The sequence below is a fragment of the Lepisma saccharinum genome, chromosome 27 (genome assembly GCF_977018435.1).
Source record: "Lepisma saccharinum chromosome 27, izLepSacc3.1, whole genome shotgun sequence".
Taxonomy (NCBI): Eukaryota; Metazoa; Arthropoda; class Insecta; order Zygentoma; family Lepismatidae; genus Lepisma; species Lepisma saccharinum.
The window spans coordinates 29,131,060-29,156,226 of NC_139255.1; the positions used below are offsets into that span (position 1 = coordinate 29,131,060).

Below are 25,167 nucleotides of genomic sequence, written 5' to 3' on the forward strand. Positions count from 1 at the left end.
TATCTATGTGGATTTTTTTTAAACATTAAACAAGAAAATCATGCTCGACAGTCTACATGAACGTTCAGTATGCATAAAAAAGTTAGTAAGGTGTAAATTGTATTTGTACGAAGTACAAACAAACATGGAAAAAAGACAGCTGTGGAGTCGCTTGCAAAAAATGTTGATGTGTATTGATGATCTGTGTGGGTATTTATTAATTTGATAAAAGAACGATAAATTTGTATGCATTTATGCATTATACGATTTTATGGGGTTAAATATGGTATATTCATAAAAATGTATGCTTTTTTTGAAATTTCGAGGTTTACAGGCAACATTGGTTGTGTCAGAGGGCAGTACCAGGTGTGCCTGACATCTGGCTATGTCATTCATTCAATGCCCAGGTGAAGTAAAATATTTTAAAAAAATTAATACAAAAAAGATAAGTAGGTTAGGTTTTTATTTTCTTTCCTTCACTTTTTTCATCATATTTCTATGTGATATGTTCGCTTTAGCCCTTGTCCAAAACTCTTTTCTTAACATTTTGTCTAATTGTATCATGAATTCATTTTCAGTCTGTTCTTTCATCGGTGTCCTCTATCTTTAGCAATCCTGTAACCTTTTGCTGCCCAAGCATCTCGAACGAGATACCCAAATGTAACCCTCACTGTCCCAAGAGTCTCGATCGAGACGCTGTGTCAAGGTCGTAGTTTTTACGTTATAACTTTTCTATTTTTGGCTAGAATTTCGATTTTATTTTTTTATATTGTTCCTAACACATGTATTTAACAGAAATGGTTTTTTGCATTTTTTTTTGTCTTCATGAAAATGGAGGGGAAAAGGCGGGAAAAGGTACTTCTCTTTTGCGGCTCTTTTCAACGTCAATTTTTTGCCGATAAAGGAAGACGGGCTTTGTTGTTCTAAAGCAATGCTTTTCACTCCCCTTTGTTAACTGCATTCGAAGGAAACTTGTTTATCACTATCCGATGTCAAAATGAAAGTTTTCCCTGAGGGTGCATGCAGGGGGTGTGGGGTGGGGGAGGGGGAAGACTGGTTGTTGAATCTGCATTGTGAGAATGGAGTTTCGAAGCATGCTGAAGGAAACCTTTTTTTTTTAGCACAAGTGTCCACAAGTTGCAACAGGGGTTACCCTGCATTGTCTAAAAATAGAATTTCAAGCAGCTGCAAGAATCGCCGCTCATTTTTCACTGCGTTCTAGCTTTTCGTCCGTGAATGTTGTGCGTAGGTGTCGTTTTGTGCCCAAGTGCGAGGACATTTTTTGGGTGAAGTGACAATTTTTTAAAATAATTTTTGGGGGTTTTCTCCCTTCCCCCTCCATATATACGCCAAATTTGCATAAATTTTGCATTTTGTGCATTTTGACCTTTTTTCGGGGGGGGCGGGGGGAAACTTTTTTTTTTAAGAAAAGTATTTTTGAGGGGATTTCCCCCCTTTCCCCCTCCATACGTACGCCGAATGTGCATAAATTATATATCGTCTGAATCTGTGATTCATTCTGCGTACAACAGTATATCGTTCATATCTCCAGGGCAAATAGTCTCTGAGCTAAAGTCATTTCAAGGTACCGCTGCATTTTGAAGCTTGAATCAGTGGCATGCCGATCATTCCTTTTGGGGGTACAACTCAAGTTACATTGGTCATATGATAATAATGCAAATATTTTTGTGTTCCTTACATGTCAGCGATCATTTCCATGTGCATGTCGACACTGTCATGTACTTTTTCCTTGGGGGGAGGGTGGGGGAACCAAATTTTTTTTTCCGAAATTTTGGAATTTTGAGAGTTAACCCTCTCCCTGCGCCACATATACGCCGAATTTGCATAAATTTCATATAGTCTGAATCTCTGGTTCATTCCGCGTACAACGGTATATCACTCATCTCTCTAGGGCAATTAGTCTCCGATCTACACGCATTTAATTGAAACTCTGCATTTTGCTCAAAATCGGCTCGGTACCGAGAGGCTTACATGTGAAAATGGCCTTGGGCGCCAAAAGGTTAATACCACTAGTTACCATGACCACTATAGTGTGTATAGAAAACCCACATACACCAACCTGTACCTAAATGCCAATAGTTTCCATCATAAAGCACATCATCTAGCCATTTTGAACACGCTAGCCCACAGGGCAGCAACCATTTCGGACCAGGAGAATCTACAGCCAGAATTCACTCGCCTCAGACTCATGCTACAGCAGAATGGATACCACATCAGAGATATCAACAAGGCAGTTTCATATCAGCAGAGACCAAGCACAGACAACAGTGTGGCCCTTAGAAGGGCCGATTCTTCACAACCCAAAGAAACCGAACATGAGGACAAGGCCCTTAGAAGGACCAATTCAGCCCCAGACAGCCCCTCTACCAGTAGCAACACAGGACAGAAAAACCCCACTACAACAGTTTTACCATTCATCAGACACACATCCAGGAAGTTGAGCAGAATTCTAGCCAGGCAAGGACTAAAGACCATTCACAGACCGCCACTGAGAATCACAGACCGCCACTGAAAACCAAGGCCCTACTCCGTTCAGTAAATGACCGTATATATTATTTTAACCTGAATCATTTGAATTTCTTGAAAAAAAATCATCCTACAAAAAAATGTTCCAAATAAAAAGTTGATAGTTTGGAGGGGGAAGTTTAGTGGTGCAACAAAAGAACACCCCCTCCCCTCTTGTAGGTGGGGCGGAGGGCAACTTTGAAATTTCAAATAGAAACCCCTGTTTTTTATTACAGATTCAGATTTTACGGAAAAAAATACATACGTTTTGTCTGAATTTTTTTCGATTCGTGATAGATGGCGCTATAATCGACAAATTTTCATTTCTTGATTGTTTACACTTTAAAACCAATATATTTCATTTCGCAATTCATTTAAATTGAAAAATAAAACATTCTCGTGCATGAACTTTGTTTTTTTAAGCTGGGTAATTTGCCTATTTGCCTATATCCTCTCTGCTGATATTTGTTTAATTTTTTTTATTGTTGTGTCAAAGATGCTAAACAAAGCTACAACAGAAAAAAATAAAAAATAAAACAATGTCAAGAAACAGTTCCTTTTTACACTTTTCCTGTTAAATCATTGTTTGTTTATCATTGTTTTTTAGATCACAAGAATGCTCCGAGCGATTAATTTGACTAACCTGTTGATACTTTTTAATATCAATGGATGTATTAACTGTAGAAGAGAAAATTGAAATGGTTCTCTTGTATGGAGAACCTGGCAGGAATCTCCATCAAGCTGTCGTTGTTTATGCTCAGCGTTTTCCAGACAGGGTGCATTCTTTCGCTTCGTTTCAACGTACAGTCAATCAATTTACTACTGAAGGAAGTGTTAAACCTAAACAAAGGACCCGTCGAAGAACAGTTACTGGAGAAGAAAATGAAATTAATGTGTTAGCTGCTGTGGCCCATGATCCGCATGTCAGCTCGCAAGAAGTAGCTCGAAATTCCGGATTGTCCCAGAGCAATGTTTTGAAGATTTACAGCATCATATATCATCCATATCATGTGTCATTGCATCAAGAACTTCATGGCGATGATTTTCAAAATCGAGTGAAGTCTTGCCAGTGGGCACGTGAACGAATACATAAACCCAAATTTCTTTCGTTTGGTATTGTTCTCTGATGAGTCATCTTTTACAAAGCACGGAACGGTCAATTGGCATAATATGCATTACTCGAGTGTCGAAAATCCGCACTGGCTGCGCCAAGTTGAGCATCAGCGTCCTTGGACTGTAAACGTGTGGTGTGGAATTATTGATGACAAACTCATCAGTCCCTACTTCATTGATGGAAATTTGAATGGTCAACATTCTTCAAAATGAACTGCCAATATTACTTGAAGATCTTAACCTGGAACTGAGACAGAACATGTGGTTTCAGCAGGATGGATGTCCAACACACTATTTGAGAGTAGCACGTGAAGTTCTCGACCGTGACTTCAATGGCCGATGGATCGGCAGAACTGGTCCTGTAAATTGGCCTGCCAGATCACCAGATCTTTTTCACCACATTTCTTTTTGTGGGGCTACCTAAAAGATAAGGTGTATCGAGAATTGCCAACTACTCATGAAAATATGATAGAGCGAATCCAAAACACTTGTGCCATAATTGAACCCAAGGTAATTTTTAGTTGCGTACATTCATTCGAAGAGCGGATCAATAAATGTACTGAAGTTGAAGGTCACCATTTTGAACACTTAATGTAATTGAGAAGTGAATGAAGTTTACTAGCCACCGAGATATCTAGAGCTAAGAATTGTCGAGTAATTTTGTATTTTCAAAATAAATTTATTTCTTTTACAACAATTTCAAGTCCTGGAACAAAAATGTTTTATTTTTTGAATTTAAATGAATTGCGAAATGAAATACATTGGTTTTAAAGTGTAAACATTCAAGAAATGAAAATTTGTCGATTATAGCGCCATCTATCACGTATCGAAAAAATGTTTCAGACAAAACTTAGGTATTTTTTTCCGTAAAATCTGAATCTGTAATAAAAAATAGGGGTTTCTATTTGAAATTTCAAAGTTTCCCTCCACCCCACCTACAAGAGGGGGAGGGGGTGTTCTTTTGTTGCACCACTAAACTTCCCCACCAAACTATCAACCTTTTATTTGGAACATTTTTTTTTTGTAGGATGATTTTTTTTTTCAAGATATTCAAATGATTCAGGTTAAAAAAATCACCCAGTATAGGCCAAACAGGACACACCATTGAACAGCAATGTAGTGAACATCGCAAAATCAGATTATTCCAACCAGAAAAGTCAGAACTTGCGGAACACAGCATCACCGAGGGACACAGGATTTTATTTGCAGATATAAAAATAACAGCCAAATGTGCCACTTACTGGGACCGACAAGTAAAGGAAGATATAGCCATTTCACGGGAAAGCACTAATCTCAAAAGAGATGCGGGACTCCAACTCAGTCAGGCCTGGAACCCAGTCCTCTGTAAAAACATTACAGCTGCCAATAAGAACACCCGGATCCAGAGCGAGTCAATAGGAAGACAGTGTCCAAGCTCCACCCAATCAAAGTCGTGTATATAACCCTACACTGGTCTCAATTTTTTACATTCCCTGATGATGAGAGCAATGTGTGCGCTCGATATGTTGGAAGCTAACGCCGATTTAAGCTGGCTGGTAACCCGAGAACCCTTGTTCGAATCACGTCGCCATGAAAGTTGCAATTCTTATTTTATGACTACTATATTGCTTCTGTCTTCTTCAATGGCAAATTTATTACCTTTTGTAAACACTGCATATACTTCTATTGAAATCTCTTCTCCGCTCATGTTTAATACATTTTCTTCTATTCTGTTCTCTTTATTATTTACAGCTTGTTCACATTTATCCCTGTATTTCTCATGCTCATACAAGTTCTTGTTCCTTTCTTTCTTTAGGTTTTCCAATTTCCTACTTGAACTCTTCCATTTGGCTTCCTTTTCCTTCTTCACTAGTTCCTGCACTTCCTCCTTCACTAAAGAAGAAGGCTAAAACTAACAAGAGGAAGAAGAAGACTAAAACTAACAAGAGGAAGAAGAAGACTGAAACTAACAAGAGGAAGAAGAAGACTGAAACTAACAAGAGGAAGAAGAAGACAAACTAACAAGAGAAAGAAGAAGACTGAAACTAACAAGAGGAAGAAGAAGACTGAAACTAACAAGAGGAAGAAGACTTAAACTAACAAGAGGAAGACTAAAACTAACAAGAGGAAGAAGAAGACAAACTAACAAGAGGAAGAAGACTAAAACTAACAAGAGGAAGAAGAAGATAAAATTAACAAGAGGAAGAAGAAGACTAAAACTAACAAGAGGAAGAAGAAGGCTGAAACTAACAAGAAGAAGAAGACTGAAACTAACAAGAGGAAGAAGACTACAACTAACAAGAGGAAGAAGACTAAAACTAACAAGAGGAAGAAGAAGACTAAAACTAACAAGAGGAAGAAGAAGACTGAAACTAACAAGAGGAAGAAGAAGACAAACTAAAAACTAAACTCTATGGCATAAGAGGCCTTCTACAAGTAGAAGACTAAAACTAAAAAATAAAACTCTATGGCATAAGAGCAATTCTACAAGAAGAAGACTACTAAAACTAACAAGAGGAGAAAGAATACAAACTAAAAACTAAACTCTATGGCATAAGTGCAATTCTACAAGAAGAAGACTACTAAAACTAACAAGAGGAGGAAGAAGACAAACTAAAAACTAAACTCTATGGCATAAGAGCCCTTCTACAAGAAGGCGACTAAAACTAAAGAATAAACTCTATGGCATAAGAGCAATTCTACAAGAAGAAGACGAAAACTAACAAGAGGAAGAAGAAAACTAAAACTAACAAGAGGAAGAAGAAGACAAACTAAAAACTAAACTCTATGGCATAACAGCCCTAGGGTAAAGGTCTGCCAAGCAGCTTTACATTAGGCAACACTACAAACAGTAATATTTGCAAACTACCAAATATTGGTGATAGTAGCAAGTGAACATGATCTACAAAGGTCTGTTTTCACACTTCAATCAATTCTTACACATTATAACATGAAAATTTCAGAGGATAAAACAAAACAGTGATAAAAGATAAAATAATTGAACAGGTAACAGACTTGGGAAAGTATATTTGGAAGCCACATTTCACAGTTCAAACACCAAAATGATGGTGAGAAAAAATTAATAAAATATAATAGATTAAATGGAATTTTGAAAATAAATTTTGGAAAACAAATGAAGACCCAGGGGGAAAAACGATGAATGTCGATTTTTCGCCCATTTTGAGATCGCAGCGCCATCTGATAGTTCAGAAGCTGTACTATAAGAATGAGAATGGCCTTAGTTGGGAAACGGTGAGAAGTGCCTGAAAAATGCATTATTATTTTGGCATATACTGACGTATTTATGAATAGAAATTTTTTGTTTTTCATTTCCTGGCAAATCGTCTCGAATGAACATTCATCATTTTTCCCCCTGGCCCTTCAAATGAGAAAAGAAATTCCATTCATACCATAATTTCATGGACTCTTCATGAACATGATAAAAATAGAATCAATTGTTCACAAATGAGATTTTTGCAGTTTATAAGTGGAGTAAACTTACAAAACCAAATCAGAAGTGAAGAAATCCGAAATAAATGAAAGGTCAAAGCAATGGTGGAAGATATTCAAAAATAGCAGTTAAAGTGAAATCAACATGTTCTGAGGATGCCAGATAGCCGATTGCCTCAAAAATTATTAAAATACTGGCCAAAAGAAAATTAGCAAGACTGTATCGCCGATGGAATGATCAATTTTTGAAGTCGCAGAATGGTCTTTGGTTTCTCAGACCTGCAACAGGAAGAAGAAGAAGATGGCTAAAACTAAAAACTGAACTCAATGGCATAACAGCCCTTCTAGGGTGAAGGCCTGTCAAGCAGTTCTTCATTTAGTGACACATGAACAGTACATCAAATTCCATCACCTTCTGTCTTTCATGACTGGATGTGTGTGCACAAAAATACACTACATTTACATCTGGGTTACATGTATTTAGAAACCATACGGACTCTTTTATCCTGCTGATCATGAAAATATATCTGGATTCATTTAATGGAAATAAGATTGTCGTTGTTGTTGATTTGGTGTCTTAACCTTTTGAGTCCCAAGGCTATTTTCACATGTAACCCCCTTGGTCCCGAGTCGATTTTGAGCAAAATGCAGTTTCAATTAAATGAGTGTAGATCGGAGGCTAATTGCCCTAGAGAGATGAGTGATATACCGTTGTACGCGGAATGAACGAGAGATTCAGACTATATGAAATTTATGCAAATTCGGTGTATATGTGGCAGGGGGAGGGGGCTAACTCTCAAAATTCCAAAATTTCGGGGGAAAATTGGGCTCCCCCCCCCCCTCCCCAAGAAAAAAGTACATGACAGTGTTGACATGCACTGGAAATGATCGCTGACATGTAAGAACACAAAAATATTTGCATTATTATCATATGACCAATGTAACGTGAGTTGTACCCCCAAAAGGAATGGTCGGCACAGGCACACCTCTGATTCAAACTTCAAAATGCAGCGGTACCTTGGAATGACTTTAGCTCAGAGACTATTTGCCCTGGAGATATGAACGATATACCGTTGTACGCAGAATGAATCACAGATTCAGACGATATATAACTTATGCACATTCGGCGTACATATGGAGGGGGAAAGGGGGGAAATCCCCTGAAAAATACTTTTTAAAAAAAAATTGGGTTTCTCCCCCCCCCCCCAAAAAAAAAGGATATGAAAAGTTCAAAATGCACATACAAATTATCGCTGGCATGTAAGAAACAGATAAATATTTGCATCACTGTCATATGACCAATGTAATGCATCGTCAATGTGTTAAACCTTCAGTCCAGGAAAGGTTGGGGGTTGGGAGCAGTTCTACCAGTTCGGGAAGGGGGTTGCTAGTCGGATGGAGCAGGAGGAGGGGAAGGGGAACGTCTTTGTGACATATCATCAGAATCAGATTCTGATGATATATCAGAGGGAATGTCAAGCTCTTCTTCATCCCACTCGGAGTCTGTATCCATATCCTCCAGCTCATCTCGGATTTCATCAGAAAGGAGATCACTGGGTGCAGCCATGGTCGACTATAAGCCTTTTGGGGACAGAGCAGGCACAACCGACACTAGCACACTTTTTACGCCACAAGAAAAACACGTAGATGACAAAAAAGTCCTTGGAAGTCTGTCACTTCACTCAAAAATATCATCGTACTTGGGCACAAAACGACACACACCTATGCACAACTATGAAAAATGAGCGCCAATTCTTGCAGCTTCTTGAAATTCTATTTTTAGACAATGCAGGGTAACCTGTGCCTCGAAATTCCATTCTCACAACGCAGATTCAACAACCAGTCTTCCCCCACCCACACCCCCTGCTTGCGCCCGCACGGAAAACTTTCATTTTGATATCGGATACTGATAAACAAGTTTCCTTCGAATGCAGTTACCAGGCGGGAGTGAAAAGCATTGCTTTAGAACAACAAAATCGGTCTTCATTTGTCGGCAAAAATTTTCCCTTGAAAAGAGACGCAAAAGAGAAGTCCCTTTTCTTGCCTTTTCCTCTCCATTTTCATGAAGAAAAAAAAGTGCAAGAAACATTTCTGTTAAATACATGTGTTAGGAACAATATAAAAAAAATTGAAATTCTAGCCAAAAATAGAAAAGTTATAACGTAAAAACTACGACCTTAACACAGTGTCTCGATCGAGGCACTTGGGACCACGAGGGTTACATTTGGGTATCTCGACCGAGATGCTTGAGACTCAAAAGGTTAAGTCCACTTTATGCACAGTAAGGCTAATCGGGACTGGACCTACAGTTTAAAGTGGGATCCGAACCACTATGTGCCTCCACCAGGTATCGAACCCGAGATCCCTTGATTACAAGGCTAATGGAAATAAGAATATGTACCTCTCTTTAAGAGACATCTCAAATTTAAAGATATGTATTATTGACAAAATTTATAATTGGGACTTCATAAAATTACCCAGAAATTATTTTATTACTAACAGAACAAAACAGCAGAGAGTTAATTAATTTCATGATTTTCACTTACCTGAAAAAGTCCACTTTGTTCATAATGAGAAACAAATTCTTGCATAATAATAGGAGGAACACTGGGAAGCCTGTCATTCAGAATAAATGGCTCAATGGCCTCTAGGTACAAAGTCTTGGCTAAGGGATGTACACACGCTGCATCGTATACTTTCCCAAACAACAAGTCTCTGGAAAATATCAAAATAACAAACATCTTCCAAAAAATATATAAACACTGTAGCCTTAATAAAATAGTTTTACTTATACAATATTTTTAGAGTAATTCATCAGATTCAATTTTTTTTGTCGTCTTTCAAAATCCATAGCATACAATTTACTGTAAAAATTTTCTTCTCATTTATATGAATATAAACTTGGTTTTGTAAAGTAAATGTCTAAATATTGAAAGACAAAACCTATTACAGTCAGCTGGTTGCATGCATCAATCATGGAGATGAATGAACCATTCATGACATTTAAGGAACATTTGTAATTTTATATAAGATTCACTAGAATACTGTATATGGGTATCAGTTAATTTTATATTAGTCAGTCCATAATATCTATATATCTGTACTTAACTGACATTATACGTGTATCAATAAAATTGTAAATAATTTCATCAATTCACTATTTCTATATGCCGTTTGAAACTGAGTGCAGAAATTCTTTCACACTGTTAGTTTTTACGAATAAAAAAAGTCATGGCCATGAACATTAATTAAGATCATTCAGTTTTTGTTATGAGTATTTTCTATTTTTCATTAGCATAATATTGCATCTCAATGAATTTTGTAATGATACTTTATTCACATCGATGAAAATTTTGTATCTGTTAGGCTGAGATAAAACCACTTTGAACCAATAACCTTACTGATTCCCACTGATACCAATGCTAGAATATTGTAACAATTAAAAGCTTTTCAAAATATTAATTAGTGGTTGAGTATTCCATTCTAATTATTATAAGTATCAATTTGATAAACCTTGTTTATATTTACCATGTCAAGTTTTATTTGTAATTTTCACAGTAATATGTTTTATTTATTTGTTTGTGTTCATTTTATTGTTAGTGTTATCAAGTTTATACGTTTAAGTTTAATGTAATAATAAAAGTGATACTGCAAGCGGCAGTCATTTCCGGATTCTAGACATTTGTAAAACTATCCAGTCTGGCACAGATATAGCTGTTGTTGATTGCGTTGCCATGAGAACAGGACGTGAAAAGACTGAATGTAAGTTGAGTTGCATGAGATGTGAATTTTGTGAAAAATGCTGTTATAAAAGAAAAGCCGCAGCTCATTGTAATGTAATAGCATTAGTGAGTATAGTGGCATTATATTGCAATGAATATTTAAAGTAATATGAGTTTATTAAATGTTGTACAATGGCAAGAAGCACGTCTTGAGAATGCTCAGTATAGCAATAACATTAAGGGAGTCTCATAACTCTGCCGTCCATGGGGATTGGGCAGCTAGCGTGACGTGGTAATCCCAATGGAACGTCACAAATTTATCTGAGTTTTGCTTCAAAATGTTCCAGAATTACAATACAGTGTAAAATGACATAATTATCACATAATATTAATACAAAATAAATGGAAACTTTGATTTTTCATAATTTACAGCATAATTAGAATCTACAAAAATGTTATGTTGCATTCTTAGAGGACCCTTCGAAAGACCAAAATGCCGGAAAAGCATTAATAAATAAAATATAGTAAATAAATAAAAAATGTGAAACTCAGAAAACTACAATATCAAATCATACAAAAAGAAAGTAATCTGAACTTGGTGATTCAGAGGTTAGCAGAATGTGCTTCAAGCTTCAATGTTTCAATGGCAAAGCACATTGAACCCCAGATTCATTACTTCAATGCCAAAAGTTCCGAGTTTGAGTGTAAGTCACAACATAGTGTATTATTACAACAGCTCTTCCACATACTTCATATTGTCATCATTTGTCACTGCAATTAGTAAAAAAAAAAGTGAAAAGGCAATCTTTAATAACCAAATTCAAACGAACAAAACTTGTTTTTCCTTCCTGTGTTGTTTTTCTCCCATTCAATTTCCTAACTTCATCAAGAATGAGAGGAACATATGGTTTGAAACATTACCAATCCAGTGTTTGTGTTTTTGTAAAAAACACAATTGAAAGGAAGAAGTGTGATGTCCAAATACACAAATAAATATGTTGAAAGGAGGCACAAAACAGGGTCCTAAATTTAGAGGACCTAAGCGATACAAGAAATAAACTAAATGGTTAGAAAATTGCATAAGCTATATTCCCATCATACTTACAACTGATCTAAATTTACACTGTACTCTACACAAACTGGAACTACTTCTTCATAATGGTCCCTCAATGCTTCATCATCTTTGTTGGGAGTGTCTGCAGCAAGAACTTCATCTATGTAGCTATTCAGTATTTCCAGTACCTGAAAGAAATTATACCATAAGAACTCAATGAGATGCTATATACTTTCTTCATACATACACATATTTATTTGCACTATATTAGGGACAAGTCAATCAATGATATCTATAAAGTACAGACATAAAATTTTTCAATACAGATAACTGAACCAATGATCCCTGACCTCCATAATGAATGCATACAATCATTACCCCCAAAGAGTTTGAATTTAGTACATGAATTATATTCATACAGACAAAATGGCAAGATTTTACACTAAATTGTAGACAATTTATGGAAATTTTGGATTATTAAAATTATCCATAATTTTTTTTTGTAAATTTCTTCCAATAAACCAATACAGGTTAAACTTTCACATCCTTGACCTATACAGGGGTCCCGTGTTCGAATCCCGGCCTGACCATGGATGTTTGTGAATGTCTATTCCTCAATTTGATCATATCATCACTCATCCCCATCTTCGCAATTAGCCAAAAAGTGGCAGAAAAGTGAAGTAAAATAAACCAAATCAATCAATCAATTAACCTTGCCCTATATATTAGGGATTTAATTGTTTATTCAGAAAATAGTACACAGAGAATCATTCATGAGTATTCTATGGTATCTCAGTCAATCGTGTCACATCAGTATACAAGTTTATTGCTACAACATTTCTCAAAATACTCAGTCATTAATTGCACAACTGCCATTTTTGTTACTGTTCTTGTGAAAATTGCCATTTTATGTCGGAATAGTAGAGTATGAATTATTGACGCTGGGGTAAATTTTACTTCAGTAATCTATTCATAACAGTAAAAATTTAATTAGTACATCCCTAAAAATATACAGTGCGTTTTTCTGTTGCATGTGGCACATGTCAGCGGCACGAAATGAAATGAAATCGTGAAGTTACTGAAATGGAATGGGGTTAAGAATTTCACAAGTTATGTGCAAAGCCATGTGTTTATATTGACACTCTGGTGCCATGAGCTGTTAGGAAACTAAAATGTCCCCTCTAGCATGTCTTGTTATCACAGCTTGACAAAATTTCCTAAAAACATGCCAGAAATGTGTGGTGCACGAGAACATTTTCAACATCCTCTGCGACAAGGTACGTGCTTATTATGATTGTAATTGTAACTGTAATTCTGGGAACTTGAAGTCATTTCGAAGCTAGCGGTTTCCATAGCAAAGATATCACATGCGATTTGAAGGGAGTTGCCGTCTGGCCGGCCACCAAGTGGGCTGTTGTCAGGAGGCACAAGTAATGAAAAAATACACTGAATGTAAAGATATATACTTAAACACAGAGCACACCACAATTAAATCTTAAGTGGTTATCTTTCTTCCAGGGGCACGAAGGGGTGCTTGCGCACCCCCTAATTTTCTTCCGCACCCCCTATTCAAAACCTATGTTGAAAACATTAACTCTTACAGTGTCATATGTTGTAGTCACATTGAGCGCCCGAATGTTAGGCATTGTAGTGAGACCGCTTTTATTGTATACAATAGCCAAGCATTGAAAGAGAAGCAGCATATATTTATTTGCATGTACTGTTGGCAGTCTCTATAAAGATTAGAGGCCGTCGTCTTTTCTTTCGTCAGTATTGTTGTTAAGAGTTGTTTCTTCTCTTTTTTTAAGCGGCCTGTTTGTGTTTTTCGATATTTGCCTACAGCTCAGTGAGTTCTTTTTTTAGCATTGTTGTTAAGCGGTTTTATTGACCGCCTACTTGTTGTTCCTCTTTTCTCCAAGTCACACTGGAACAAAAATTGTAGGTGCTTTCAAGATATCATCAGGTCGTGCTCGGGAAATGATTTAACTCGAGTTGTATCGTGATGGGTAGTTTACCTTTTAGCATGTGTATATGTTCCATGTAACATGTTTATGAAAGTACCATTTCAGACTTTGTCGAAAATCCCAAAGATGAAGTTGCCGTGCACTTTGCATTTTGTCCTGACATCGCAGCATCTTGGGCAGACGGAAGATAGCCAGTGGCGCAATCACAGGGGCCATATATGTACTAAAGAAACTTTGAATACGTACACAATTTAGTGTTAACATGTTCCATATCAATCTTCTATTTATTTACGTCGCTCCATGTTGCATATGTGTAAAACATATGTTGTTCATGAAAGTTATACATGTTATATATAAAAATAATTATGTTCGTCATGTATTTTCTGTCTTTCAAATATACAGTTTGTGTGCTTGTTTTCAATTATTAGCTAAAGTGAAATTGAACGTGCTGACAAAATATTTCAAATCGTTTGACCAACACAAATGCTTTAGCACCGACTTCTCCCCTTTTTGTGTGATTTATGAGGATAACAACATCTGATGTTGCTACTACTACTACTAATAATGTCTTCATTATTGTTATTATTATTATTATTATTATTAGTTTTATTTGCACGTTTATCCTGGTACTTACCCCTCCCCCTGCCCCAGTCAAAAAATCATGGTTGCGCCTCTGCTAAAACATGCATTCATATCATGCTTTCTTTATTTTCAGCATCGCACCCCCTCAGCACCCCTAGATGATTAATCCTGACACCGCCACTGCTTTCCCGTACTTCATCAGTATCAGCTGACTGCGCATAATCAGTTTATTAGTAAAATTACAGCCAATATATCCAGAACAAGCCTGTAACTTAGAGCAAAATTCTGCCATTTTGTTAGTATTTTTAATTTCATACATTTAAAGATATAACTTAAGGTCTTGGCAGGTAAATATCTAAACAGTCAGTAAAAAAGCAAAAACAATTGCAGTCACCTCATTACGTGCATTAATTAAAGAGGTGAATACACAATTCAGGTCCCTCATAGAACATTTGTAATTTTACATTAAATTGGTAGAATACTAGTTATCGACACAATTACATTTTATAATGCTACTTTATTGGCATCATCAAAAATCTCTTATTGGTCCACCTGTAATAGATAATTAGAGATTTCTTGCACCACAGAAAAAAAAAACTATTTTACCTAGTTCTTACTGAAATAATGTCACTAATTTTAGTCAGCCAGATCTTATGCTGGTTGGTTGGTTGGTTGGTTACTATAACTAATCTTCAAGTTAAGTTTTTTCTGGCATCACACACATATTTCTCACCTTTTCTATGACAAAGTCCTTCCTCTTTTGCTTGGGGCCTTTCAAACCTACAACTGCTTTCCCTTTGTCCTCATAAAATGCCATGCCAAGCGCAAGAGCCTCAACATACCGATTCTGAAATAGACAAAAATTATCACTTATCTATCTTCTTATACCAAGTGCTCCTTTTTAAAAACCAGGAGAGAATATTTAGGCTGTTTGGGGTAAAAGGGCTTAAGTAAAAAAAAAAAAAAATAAATAAAAAAAAAAAAAAATGCAATTTTACAGCAGTTATGTTCATTCTTTTAATAGCAAACATTACAGGTTTTACTAGTTCTTTGTGATATAATGTTACTAATTTTACCCGTGACACAGATCTTATGATATACATAAGAAATATGAGGGCTATTTTTTTTCAACCTCCGATAGGGCATAAAAGCAAAACCACAGTGAATAGCAAAATGGGTTTATTGACACAAGTTATGTACATGTATAATCTACTTTTCAACGTAATCCCCAAGAAGATTCAGACATTTATCGTACCGATGCACTAGCTTTCCAGTACCCTCGGCAAAGAAGGTGCCGCCTGTCTGTTGAGCGAGGTCTGCATGGTGTCCCAAAGCTCCTCATTGGTGTGGAAGTGCCATCCTCACCACTTGTTCATAGCCAGGAAAAGGTGGAAGTCACTTGGCACCAGGTTTTGGATGTAGGGACAGTGATTAAACACTTCCCATTGGGATCGTTGAAGAAGGTCTTGGGTTGACGCAGCAACATATGGTTGGGCATTGTCATGAAGCAAGACAGCATGCCTCTCCGTTTGTTCTGGATGGCTCTGCGTAATCTGTGCAATGTCTCACAGTATGCAGCCGCATTGATTGTGGTCTCCAGCTCCATAAAGTCAACCAATAACACACCTCGCACTAGGTGGGAGAGTCGATTGTAGCAGATATCTCTACACGCACGTCGCTCAGCTTCAACTGAAGCATTGGGCAGTGGTGGTGGTAACGGCAAGAAGGAAGCCAATCACGCTGTGTGATGCCCCGCTTCCTAGCGCTTCACGGGCCACCTGACAACACTATCGGAGGTTGAAAAAAAATAGCCCTCGTATAAAATTATACTTTTACGAGGCTTGTCCGGAAAGTAAAGATACAAACACATTTGCACGTTAGGGGGAAAATGTGTACCGAAGTTAGCAACACTGGCAGTAACTGTGATCCATACGACGAGGATTGGGAGTGAGTCGTCAGTGCTGCGCTGAGTCTTGTGCGAGGAACACGCGTTGGAAATGGCAGCGTCGATACCGAATCCCGTCAAGTGCGAAGTGTGCGCCGTGATCAGGTGTTTGCATGCACAAGGAAAGCGGAGATCCACTGAGAAATTGTTACTGTGTACGGGAACGTAATGAATCGTCAAAACTTGCGAAATGGTGCCATGCCTTCGCAGAAGGTCAACGTGATGTTCATGATGAAGAGAGAAGAGGGAGGCCGTCCGTGATCACTGACGACCTTCGCAATCATATTGAAGCAGAGATGCGTGCGAATAGGAGGGTGACAATTCGAGAATTGTGTGTGATGTTTCCTGACAGTTCGAAAACACTATTCATGAAGTTGTGAGTGGGTTAGGGTACAGAAAGTTGTGTGCACGCTGGGTCCCAAAACATTTGACTGACGAACACAGAATCTGCTTTATTCATGACAACACCCGCCCCATGCAGCAAATGTCAACAAGGATCTGCTTGCACAGTTTCAATGGGAGGTCCTTCACCATCCACCATACAGCCCCGACCTTGCACCCAGCGACTACCACCTGTTCCTGTACCTCAAGAAACATCTTGGTGGAAAACTCTTTGCCGACGACGATGAAGTCAGGGAAGAAGTCACAACTTGGTTCCAGATGCAGGCTGTGGATTTCTACGATTCAGGGATACAAAAAGTTGTTCCGCGTCTGAACAAATGTTTGAACAATGGTGGCACTTATGTGGAGAAATAGGCTCTGTATCAGTGTATCAAGTGTAACTTTAGTTGCGAGCAATACATTTTTTTATATCTTATTTTTGGTTTGTATCTTTACTTTCCGGACAAGCCTGGTAATATCTTCTTTAATTGATTCAGAATCACTTAAATGAAATCAACAGAAAATCACAGCTTGTAACTTACATGCCTTTTTCCTGAACGCACTAGATGCTGTTCTGGAAATGATCTTGACTGATTGCTTTTACACATTGTCTATTCATTGTGTTGTAGGAAACCAAGAATAAAGCCACATTTGCTTTCATTGAGATTGTTCGTAGTTCTTGCATTTCCTGTTTCTTCCTTAATATATATTTTGACCTTATCTCTGGCATCACGAATAAGTGCTCTCTCCGATGGCACAGTGGTAACATTGCCACCTTGTAATCAAAGGGTTTGAGGGTCAATTACTGATGGATGCACATAATGGTTTGGATCAGTCCCTAAAATGTAGGCCTAGTCCTGATTAATCTTTCTATGCATAATCTGGGCTTAAAAACAAACTCAAGGACCTGTGTTCATACCCAGCCTGAGCATGGGTGCTCTTTGTGAGTGTCCCTTCATCAATTTCATCACTCATCCTCATCTTTGCGATTAGCCAAAAGTGGCAGAAATGCAAAGTAAAATAAATCAAATCAATCAATGTTTCGTTTTGAGAACTCTGAAGTTTTTTTCATTATTTTCAAATCTGATATGATTCTTAAATATCTCTTTGATCACTCTTTTTAACTGTTTTACATATTTGTCGTTGCAACTGCACTTTCTACTATAAATAACATTTTTCACAATGCATGTAGCATTCTTTTAAAATTAGTTATGTTTATAGTATATAGCTTCCAGATTTATTGGCCTTCTCATATCCTGATTATTCACATATGACCTGCAGTGATCAGTTGGTAGGGCATCTGGCTGGAGACCCAGGTTTGATTTACAAGGTGGGTGAGTGACTTTAGATGGGAACTTTTCCGACCATGTCTCAGCGTGGCTCTGGGATACATCCAGCTTCTAATGAAGATACTTGGGGGGATAAATTCAAGCAGCCAGAGTATGGTGCTGATCACGTCACCTCCACGAATGACCCAGATTGTGAATGTGTGCAGCTCTACCTTCACATTTACCCATATGTCTTCATGGCATGTTGCAGTGTGCACACAGTACTTTCGCCTCTCTCTTTTTTACTGTGTGTTCACACAATAGCCATTCCGAAAGAGCATCCTCAGAATGTTGCCAACCTTCTTATTTTAACCTACTAAGCATTTCACCATTTAACTAATGTTGTACAGTAAAACTTCTCCTAACGGATACCTCTGAATAGCGGACACTAGAGTACTTAATCGGACTATTTTTACTCGCTCAAACTCGTTGAAATCTCCCACGCTCGAACGTACTGCACTCGTAGTGGAGTGATTGACATCGTCCCGTATTTCAGACTAATAAGTAGCACTGTCAACCTAAAACCCATATATGGAAGGAAACCACTCTATGCAATTACAATTCTAAATAATAATTTTGTATATTATGTAAGACTCAAATACAGCCCATATCAAAGTATGCAATATCTACAGACCGAAACGTAAAATTGATACATATGCTGAGAGACCTGCCTATACAAATATTGTATCACAGTGCAAGAAGTACGTGTACATCACTTACCGAGAAGGATAATCATAAAATGCAGTTATAACATTCAATCGAACATCATTTCAATGTGAAAATAGTCGTAGAAACATAAAATTTCAGTCTAGGTAGTTTCAGCCCATAATCATCTAATTCATTTTTACATATCTCGGTAAGATACACAAAACTGCATTTTAACATGGAGATTCTGACCATGTTCACTTATTTTTCAATTTTACTTCGTCTTTTACTTCACGATACATATTTGATGGCCAACTACCATAGACAAATTACGGAAATACATCTACTAATACGGTTCGAGAGTCTGAGTTCGCTTGTTCGGTCATTTTTCGCTCGAGCGGAAGAACTATCAATTACGTGTGTCATCTATCGTTGCCCGTGCAAACTATTTGCAGCTTCATCGAAAAATGCTCATTGCAGCACTCTAGCGGACACCTCTAAATTACGGACATTTTTAAATTCCCCGGCAGAAATACATGGGGTTTAATGGCAATATTACTTCTCAATAACGGACATTCTTAATAACGGACGTGGACACTGAAAACTACCTCCCCAACACAAATAAAACTTCTTAATAATGGACAGCCTGAAAGAAAATGGTCACAATTCCTGGAATTCGACACAACATGTTACACCGAACGTATTTCTTTTTAAAAGTGCAGTCAGTTTAGTATCTGAACTTGAAACACATATTGAAAAGACAATTGTAAAGAACATTAAGATTCAGTAAAATATAGATGATTATTTTGGACAATCTGGGTTTGGCCAGAAATAGTTCGAGCCTATTGAAAATGAAAGAGCATTTTGAATGCAGTAATTTAACAAAGCATTACACTATGTGTACTGTATTTTATTTTTTGAAATTTGTAATGTATGTAGGGATACTTTAGTAAATTTAAATTCACCATATGTAGTACAGTACTTTGTTCCTTGAATGTTGGAAGAAAACAACATTATGTTCATAAAGTACGTACTGTAATATGCTTATCCTATTGTGTAACATCCTACACTTTCTTCTGAATAGCGGACACTTCTTGATAATGGACATTTACTTTTCCCCAGGCCTGTCTGTTATTGAGAAGTTTTACTGTATTTTATTTTTATGTTTTAACCTTTAGTCCCCCACCGTTCCATATGTGGAACAAAAAAAGTATGTCCCTGTCAGCCGCGGTTGCATATATGGAACAAATAGCTTTAGATACAATTATCGAGGGTTTGCCACACTTATATTTGTATATTGAGGTTGAAACACTGACAGTTCGTTCGGCAACATGTTTCGCAATCGTGTTAAGAAAATTTCAAATTTCCCCCCCCCCCTCCTTTCTCAGAATATGTACGTGTTTGGGCTCACCCAAACATGTGTTCGCTCTTCAGTTGACAGACACAATAAATGCTTGGTATCGTACTGTGACACACTTTTACTGAGTGTGTGAACCTTGAAAGGTTCGGGGATCAAACCTGGAGCCTTTTAGATTAAAGTAATTATTCTATTGGGGGTTAGCGGTAGCTCGTAAGCTCTCGCTTGGCTGCATCTGCTAACTGCAGGAGGTACCTGAATAAACTTAAATTTACAGAACCCTTTATAAAATGGCAACTCTCATGATTTGGGTTACTATGACCTTAAGTCTGCATTGGCAAAGGATGGCATTATAAAAGTATATTACCTGTCTCTCTTTAGAAGCGTGGACCGAAGAGTTTCTAAAGTAACTGTCACTCGCTTGCTGAAGTTCGCCTCTTAAATTCTCACTCAGCTTCGCTGCACTCCACTTCCAAACAAGTTTCTGAAAGTCTGCATCCAGCCTCAATCTCCTTCAAAATCCAACTCACTCTCCTCTCTCCAAAACTCAAAAACTCCCTTTTTTTACTCCCGAACCACTCTCCTCTTCTCTCCAAAACCCAAGACCAACTCCCTGTCTCTCCCTAGCGCCAGATCCAACTTCCATTCCTCCTCATCAAAACTCCTCCCCTTTTTCTCTGTCATCAATTTTCCTTTGCAAATATTGGCGAATGCTTTTTGCTGAGCTGGTGCTGAAGTTAACACTTTCCTATACTTCCTGTCAGGCTGCTTAGCTAAACGTAACTCGAAAATGAAAATGAGGGATACGTAACGGTATCCAGCTGGGCGAAAAAAATTCCTTTGAATTTTTAAAACGTTTAGACAAGTTGCAGGTACAGTGCCGGTTATGCCAATGCAGTCCCTTAGAAGGTCTATTTATTTAGTGAAGAAAAATAAAAATACATTTCACATCAGTGAAAATGAACACTACAGACTAACTCTAAAACTAAAGGGAAGGAAAATAAATACAGTCAAAATTAGATTTGGTTGACAGGTGTCAAGTCGTAATCTAATTTGGACTATCGAAGATCAAGACAAAAGCTCTGTGGGAGCAAACTAAAATTAAAAGCCGAAATGGCAATCAAAAATGAGAAGTCCAATGCCATATTTCGTTCGTCTCTTGCATGAATGAAATGAACGCGTGCGTACTACAATATTTATGCTGAGCACGCATACATTGGCTTCCAAGAAATGTTTATCAACATGAGCTAAGCTGTAACGTCAGCTCGGGTCAGAGAACTATGTTTGATACGTCAGACACACACACCACTGAACTCGGCCAAACCTCCCATGAGAGGAGTTGCTTATCACTTGTCTGCTGAACAGACGTCAGAATGGCCAAAGCCATAAGTTGTGGCTCCACCCACTAAGCATGTGGGGGGGCTAACACCAAAACACTAGGAATATGGGAGCAACTGCTCACGCCACAATAAATTGCAAGACAATGTGCACTAATATAAGAGGATCCTGGTGAATATATATTGTATCGAAGCACACGCAAGTATTTCTCCGTCCATTGAATCTCTGTGAGAGAATAATATATGTATAGAAGATATAAGTACCATCTTCCAATAAAAATGAGAGAAAAAAAGATTGTTGAAAATATATCATATTATAGTGAATAATGCTATACTGCATTACGTATTAAAATACCAAAATTGTCCAACACCGTCCATTAAATATGAGTAGATATTTGAATACACACGTGATAAGTAAAGAAACCCAACTTAGTCCACTACAAATACATAATGAGTGGAATATTAAAATGAAATGTCCATTATATATGTATATCTTGGTTAGTAAAAAAAAATTAAAATCCTACAGCCCTTGCTGTACGGCGTAAAAGTTCCTATGTAAGGTCCAGAATGTTCTGAACATACGCGAAAGCAGTTGCGTGTAGTATCCACTGCATTCCATGAAGTCCGTGCAAAAGTGTTTGCAACTGCGAAAACCGGAACGTGGGGGTCACAATTTACATCCCAATCATCACGTGAGAATATCGGTCCTTTTGTAGCTTAAGGAACGAGAAGTGTTCATGATTGTACCACTGGATGTAAAATTCTGGGTGAGGGACGTTTGATGAGGGGGGGGGGGGGGTAAATCTTGAAGATCGGCGGGTGAACAGAAGGAAGAAACAGTTGGATTAATTTGTGCTGCTAACTGTACTGGAAAATTAATCATCCAGGGGAGAATGCTGTTCACTGGACTAGGGAACCTAGTCTCGTAAATTCTGCCATGCTGTAGAAGTAACAGCTGAAGTAGGTGTGCTTGGCTGGTTGCATATGCCTGCACTCGAAGATGGTAACACACTTGTGGTGGGGACCGTACATGAAAGTAAAGCTGGTCTTGCTGCGTACGGGCGTCTGAATGGTAAACAAATCGAAGGAGACTGAAGATGGGGTAAAAGGTGTCATGTTTTCTTCTGGCCACTTGAAACTTGTAGGCTGGGACACATGACGGGAAATGTGTTCATCCACTGCATCACTTTGAGCTGGAATGTAGTTCTGACTGGAATTCCAGCGGAAATAATGTGATCCGCGAGGGAGACAAAAAGAAAAAATGACTGACGATAGATTCGGGAGTCGAATGGCTTCGTCTTCGCGGCTGGTCCAGGGATACGTGCCTCCAGGTTACGTTGCCGAATAATAGGAAGGATGAACCTAACCTACTCACCCACTTTGGGCTTGATTGAACCTACGAAACGACCTGGCTATGCAACCTGGACACACCTATCCCCGTGCAGCTCTACGCTGTCCTCCAGTGACCATTAACATGGAGGATGTCCCCAATAGACCAGCATCCATTCCGAGGAGTGATTGCTGGTTTATCATAGGGACTTTCAGCCTATTTATTCCGGAGCGAGAAGTACGCTTCCCGGACTTACCCGCCCAAATATGAATTGATAAATCAAGATGTTGGAAAGACACATTTAATATTCTGATGTTATCACATTTAAATATATACAAGCCCTGCACAAACTTATAGGTTTGTTTTTACAAATGGAACCAACAAATGGGTAACAAAAACATTGTACTTACATCTTCTGCTTCCACCTCATCACACATGGGCCTTACAACACAGCACTTATCACTCCAACTATAAATGGGGGAATTTCTGTGAGTTTACACTAAAAATATAACCGGATCTTCAGGCAGATGGCTATTTGCTTGCAAGTGAACTATTTCGGGGAGCTGTATGACTAAGGATGTGCTTAATAATCCTGGATGCTTTTTGATACAAAGCATCATGGTTTCCTGAAGGCTCATTGTCCTCACCATGTGGTTTTGAAAAGTTCCGAATTTTCATGGATCTTGGTTCCATGCACTTCAATTCACTGTAAATCCTGTAATTTGTCCATATTATACAATACTGGACTATTTCCCAGCACTTAGTAGCTATTTCACATGTTTTAAACACAATGGCTACTCCATTGTCCTTTCTCCACTGGCCTACTCTGGCCCAAAACTTGGAGCGATGTGAACTGTACCAACTCTTTACACAAAGTGGAATCAAGATGGCTTCCTCACATGTTAAAAGCTATCACAGTCTCATTGTCTGGTAGCCACGCCCATGGAGCCATCTGATTGGTTCACAGCACCTTGGGTTACTTGCCTTTATCTAGTACCTACAGAAATCCACTAGATGGCAGTCTAGTCGGGGCTAGTTCCACTGGCACTCACCAGATGGCTCTGGTGCTGTGAGACCGATTGTCTTTTGTCAAAAACATCGATTTTTTGATGTTTTTGTGGTTTATTTGTACTAATAATTGTGACTTGGAGTTATTTTCAGGGAAAGCAAGTTAATTTGTGCTTGCACAAATGTTATCCTGAAAATATCTGTTTTAATAAAAAATTTGCATGAAAAGCAATATGTGCTCTCTGAATTCTGTTTGTCCACGAAAGGATGTCTTTATGATAACCAATGAATTTTGGTCTGGGGCTTATTAATTACTTAATATTTTGATGTTTTATCATACTTTTACTAATTAGGCCTAATTTCTGTTAATCTTAACATATCTGGGAATGTCTATTCCTGTTAATTTTACCTGAATTGAATTGGCCTTGTACTTTGGTTGGAGGGGAGTGCTGCCTGTATGTATTGGGGATGTATACCCAACCTTTGGTTGGTTATAATAAATAAAGTACTTTTTGGGAAAAGGGGGCGTGTATCCGCTGCATCTTGAGGGCCGGAGCGTAGAAATGGGAGAAAACTGAAGGTGTGCTCTGGTAGGTTGCACAAATCCCATCGGCCGACGGTCACAGTGCAGTCCTGAGGTCGAAGGGGTAATGCGAAGTACTCGGCGGGTTTATGTATGCCGGGTGAAAACTGAAATTGTTGACTCCACGAACTGAGAGGCGATGGTAAATGGAGTTGCTCTCTGAAGGCCACCGGCGCGTAGAATTCCAAGTTGAAGGCGTCTCAGGAAGCCTCTGCTATGCGATGTAGACGTCATGGAGATACGAGACATTATTAGGTGAGGATAGGAATGAGGTGGCCAATGAAAAAAAAAGGAACAGGGAAAGGTTTCAAAATACAGTCTTTAAAATCACAATAACCCAGAGTATGCCATTCAAATAAAGGTACAAAATCACTAAAAATGGGGGCTAATGTCAAATAAAATATAATAACTAATAATAAAAAGCAATAAAGAATGTAAATCAATTTTAAATAACTGATATGCTAAAAATGTGAAGGTTCACGATGTGAGACATTATTTTACCATTACGGGAGTGTAAACGTGGTGAAAATATTGATTGAAGGCTAACAAAATTGCAATAATTGCCTCTAAATCTAAAGAGGTGATAATAAACAAAAGTAAATGAGAGGAACCAAATTCTTTGAATTTATCTTCAAATGTTAATTATGTAGGTGACGTAAAAGGAATTGAAGTGACGCAATAATGACGTAGTATCCCTTAGGTACTAGTTGAAGAGAAATTAGTAAACAATTAGAAAAGGTAATTGAACATGCCTCATCTCAATTGTTGTGTCCATTTATTGACGAATATGAACAATCTCATCAGCAAAAATAAATTGTCAAAGTACTTGTCATATCCATACTACATTATATATGTGAATGCTTTATTTAAATAACTCCAACAGT

The 25,167-nt window shown here is 37.9% G+C and overlaps 1 protein-coding gene across 1 annotated transcript in view; it reads right to left on the bottom strand.

Moving 5' to 3' along the window:
• Window positions 1-25,167, bottom strand: part of Vps8 (vacuolar protein sorting 8) — a 401,212-nt gene that overhangs the window by 339,381 nt on the left and 36,664 nt on the right. Inside the window, exons 9-11 of the mRNA XM_083113236.1 lie at window positions 15,103-15,216; window positions 11,875-12,011; window positions 9,594-9,762 (exon numbers count right to left, since the gene is read on the bottom strand). Coding sequence (XP_082969362.1) covers window positions 9,594-9,762; window positions 11,875-12,011; window positions 15,103-15,216 — 420 coding nt within the window. The remainder of the gene's footprint in view (window positions 1-9,593; window positions 9,763-11,874; window positions 12,012-15,102; window positions 15,217-25,167) is intronic.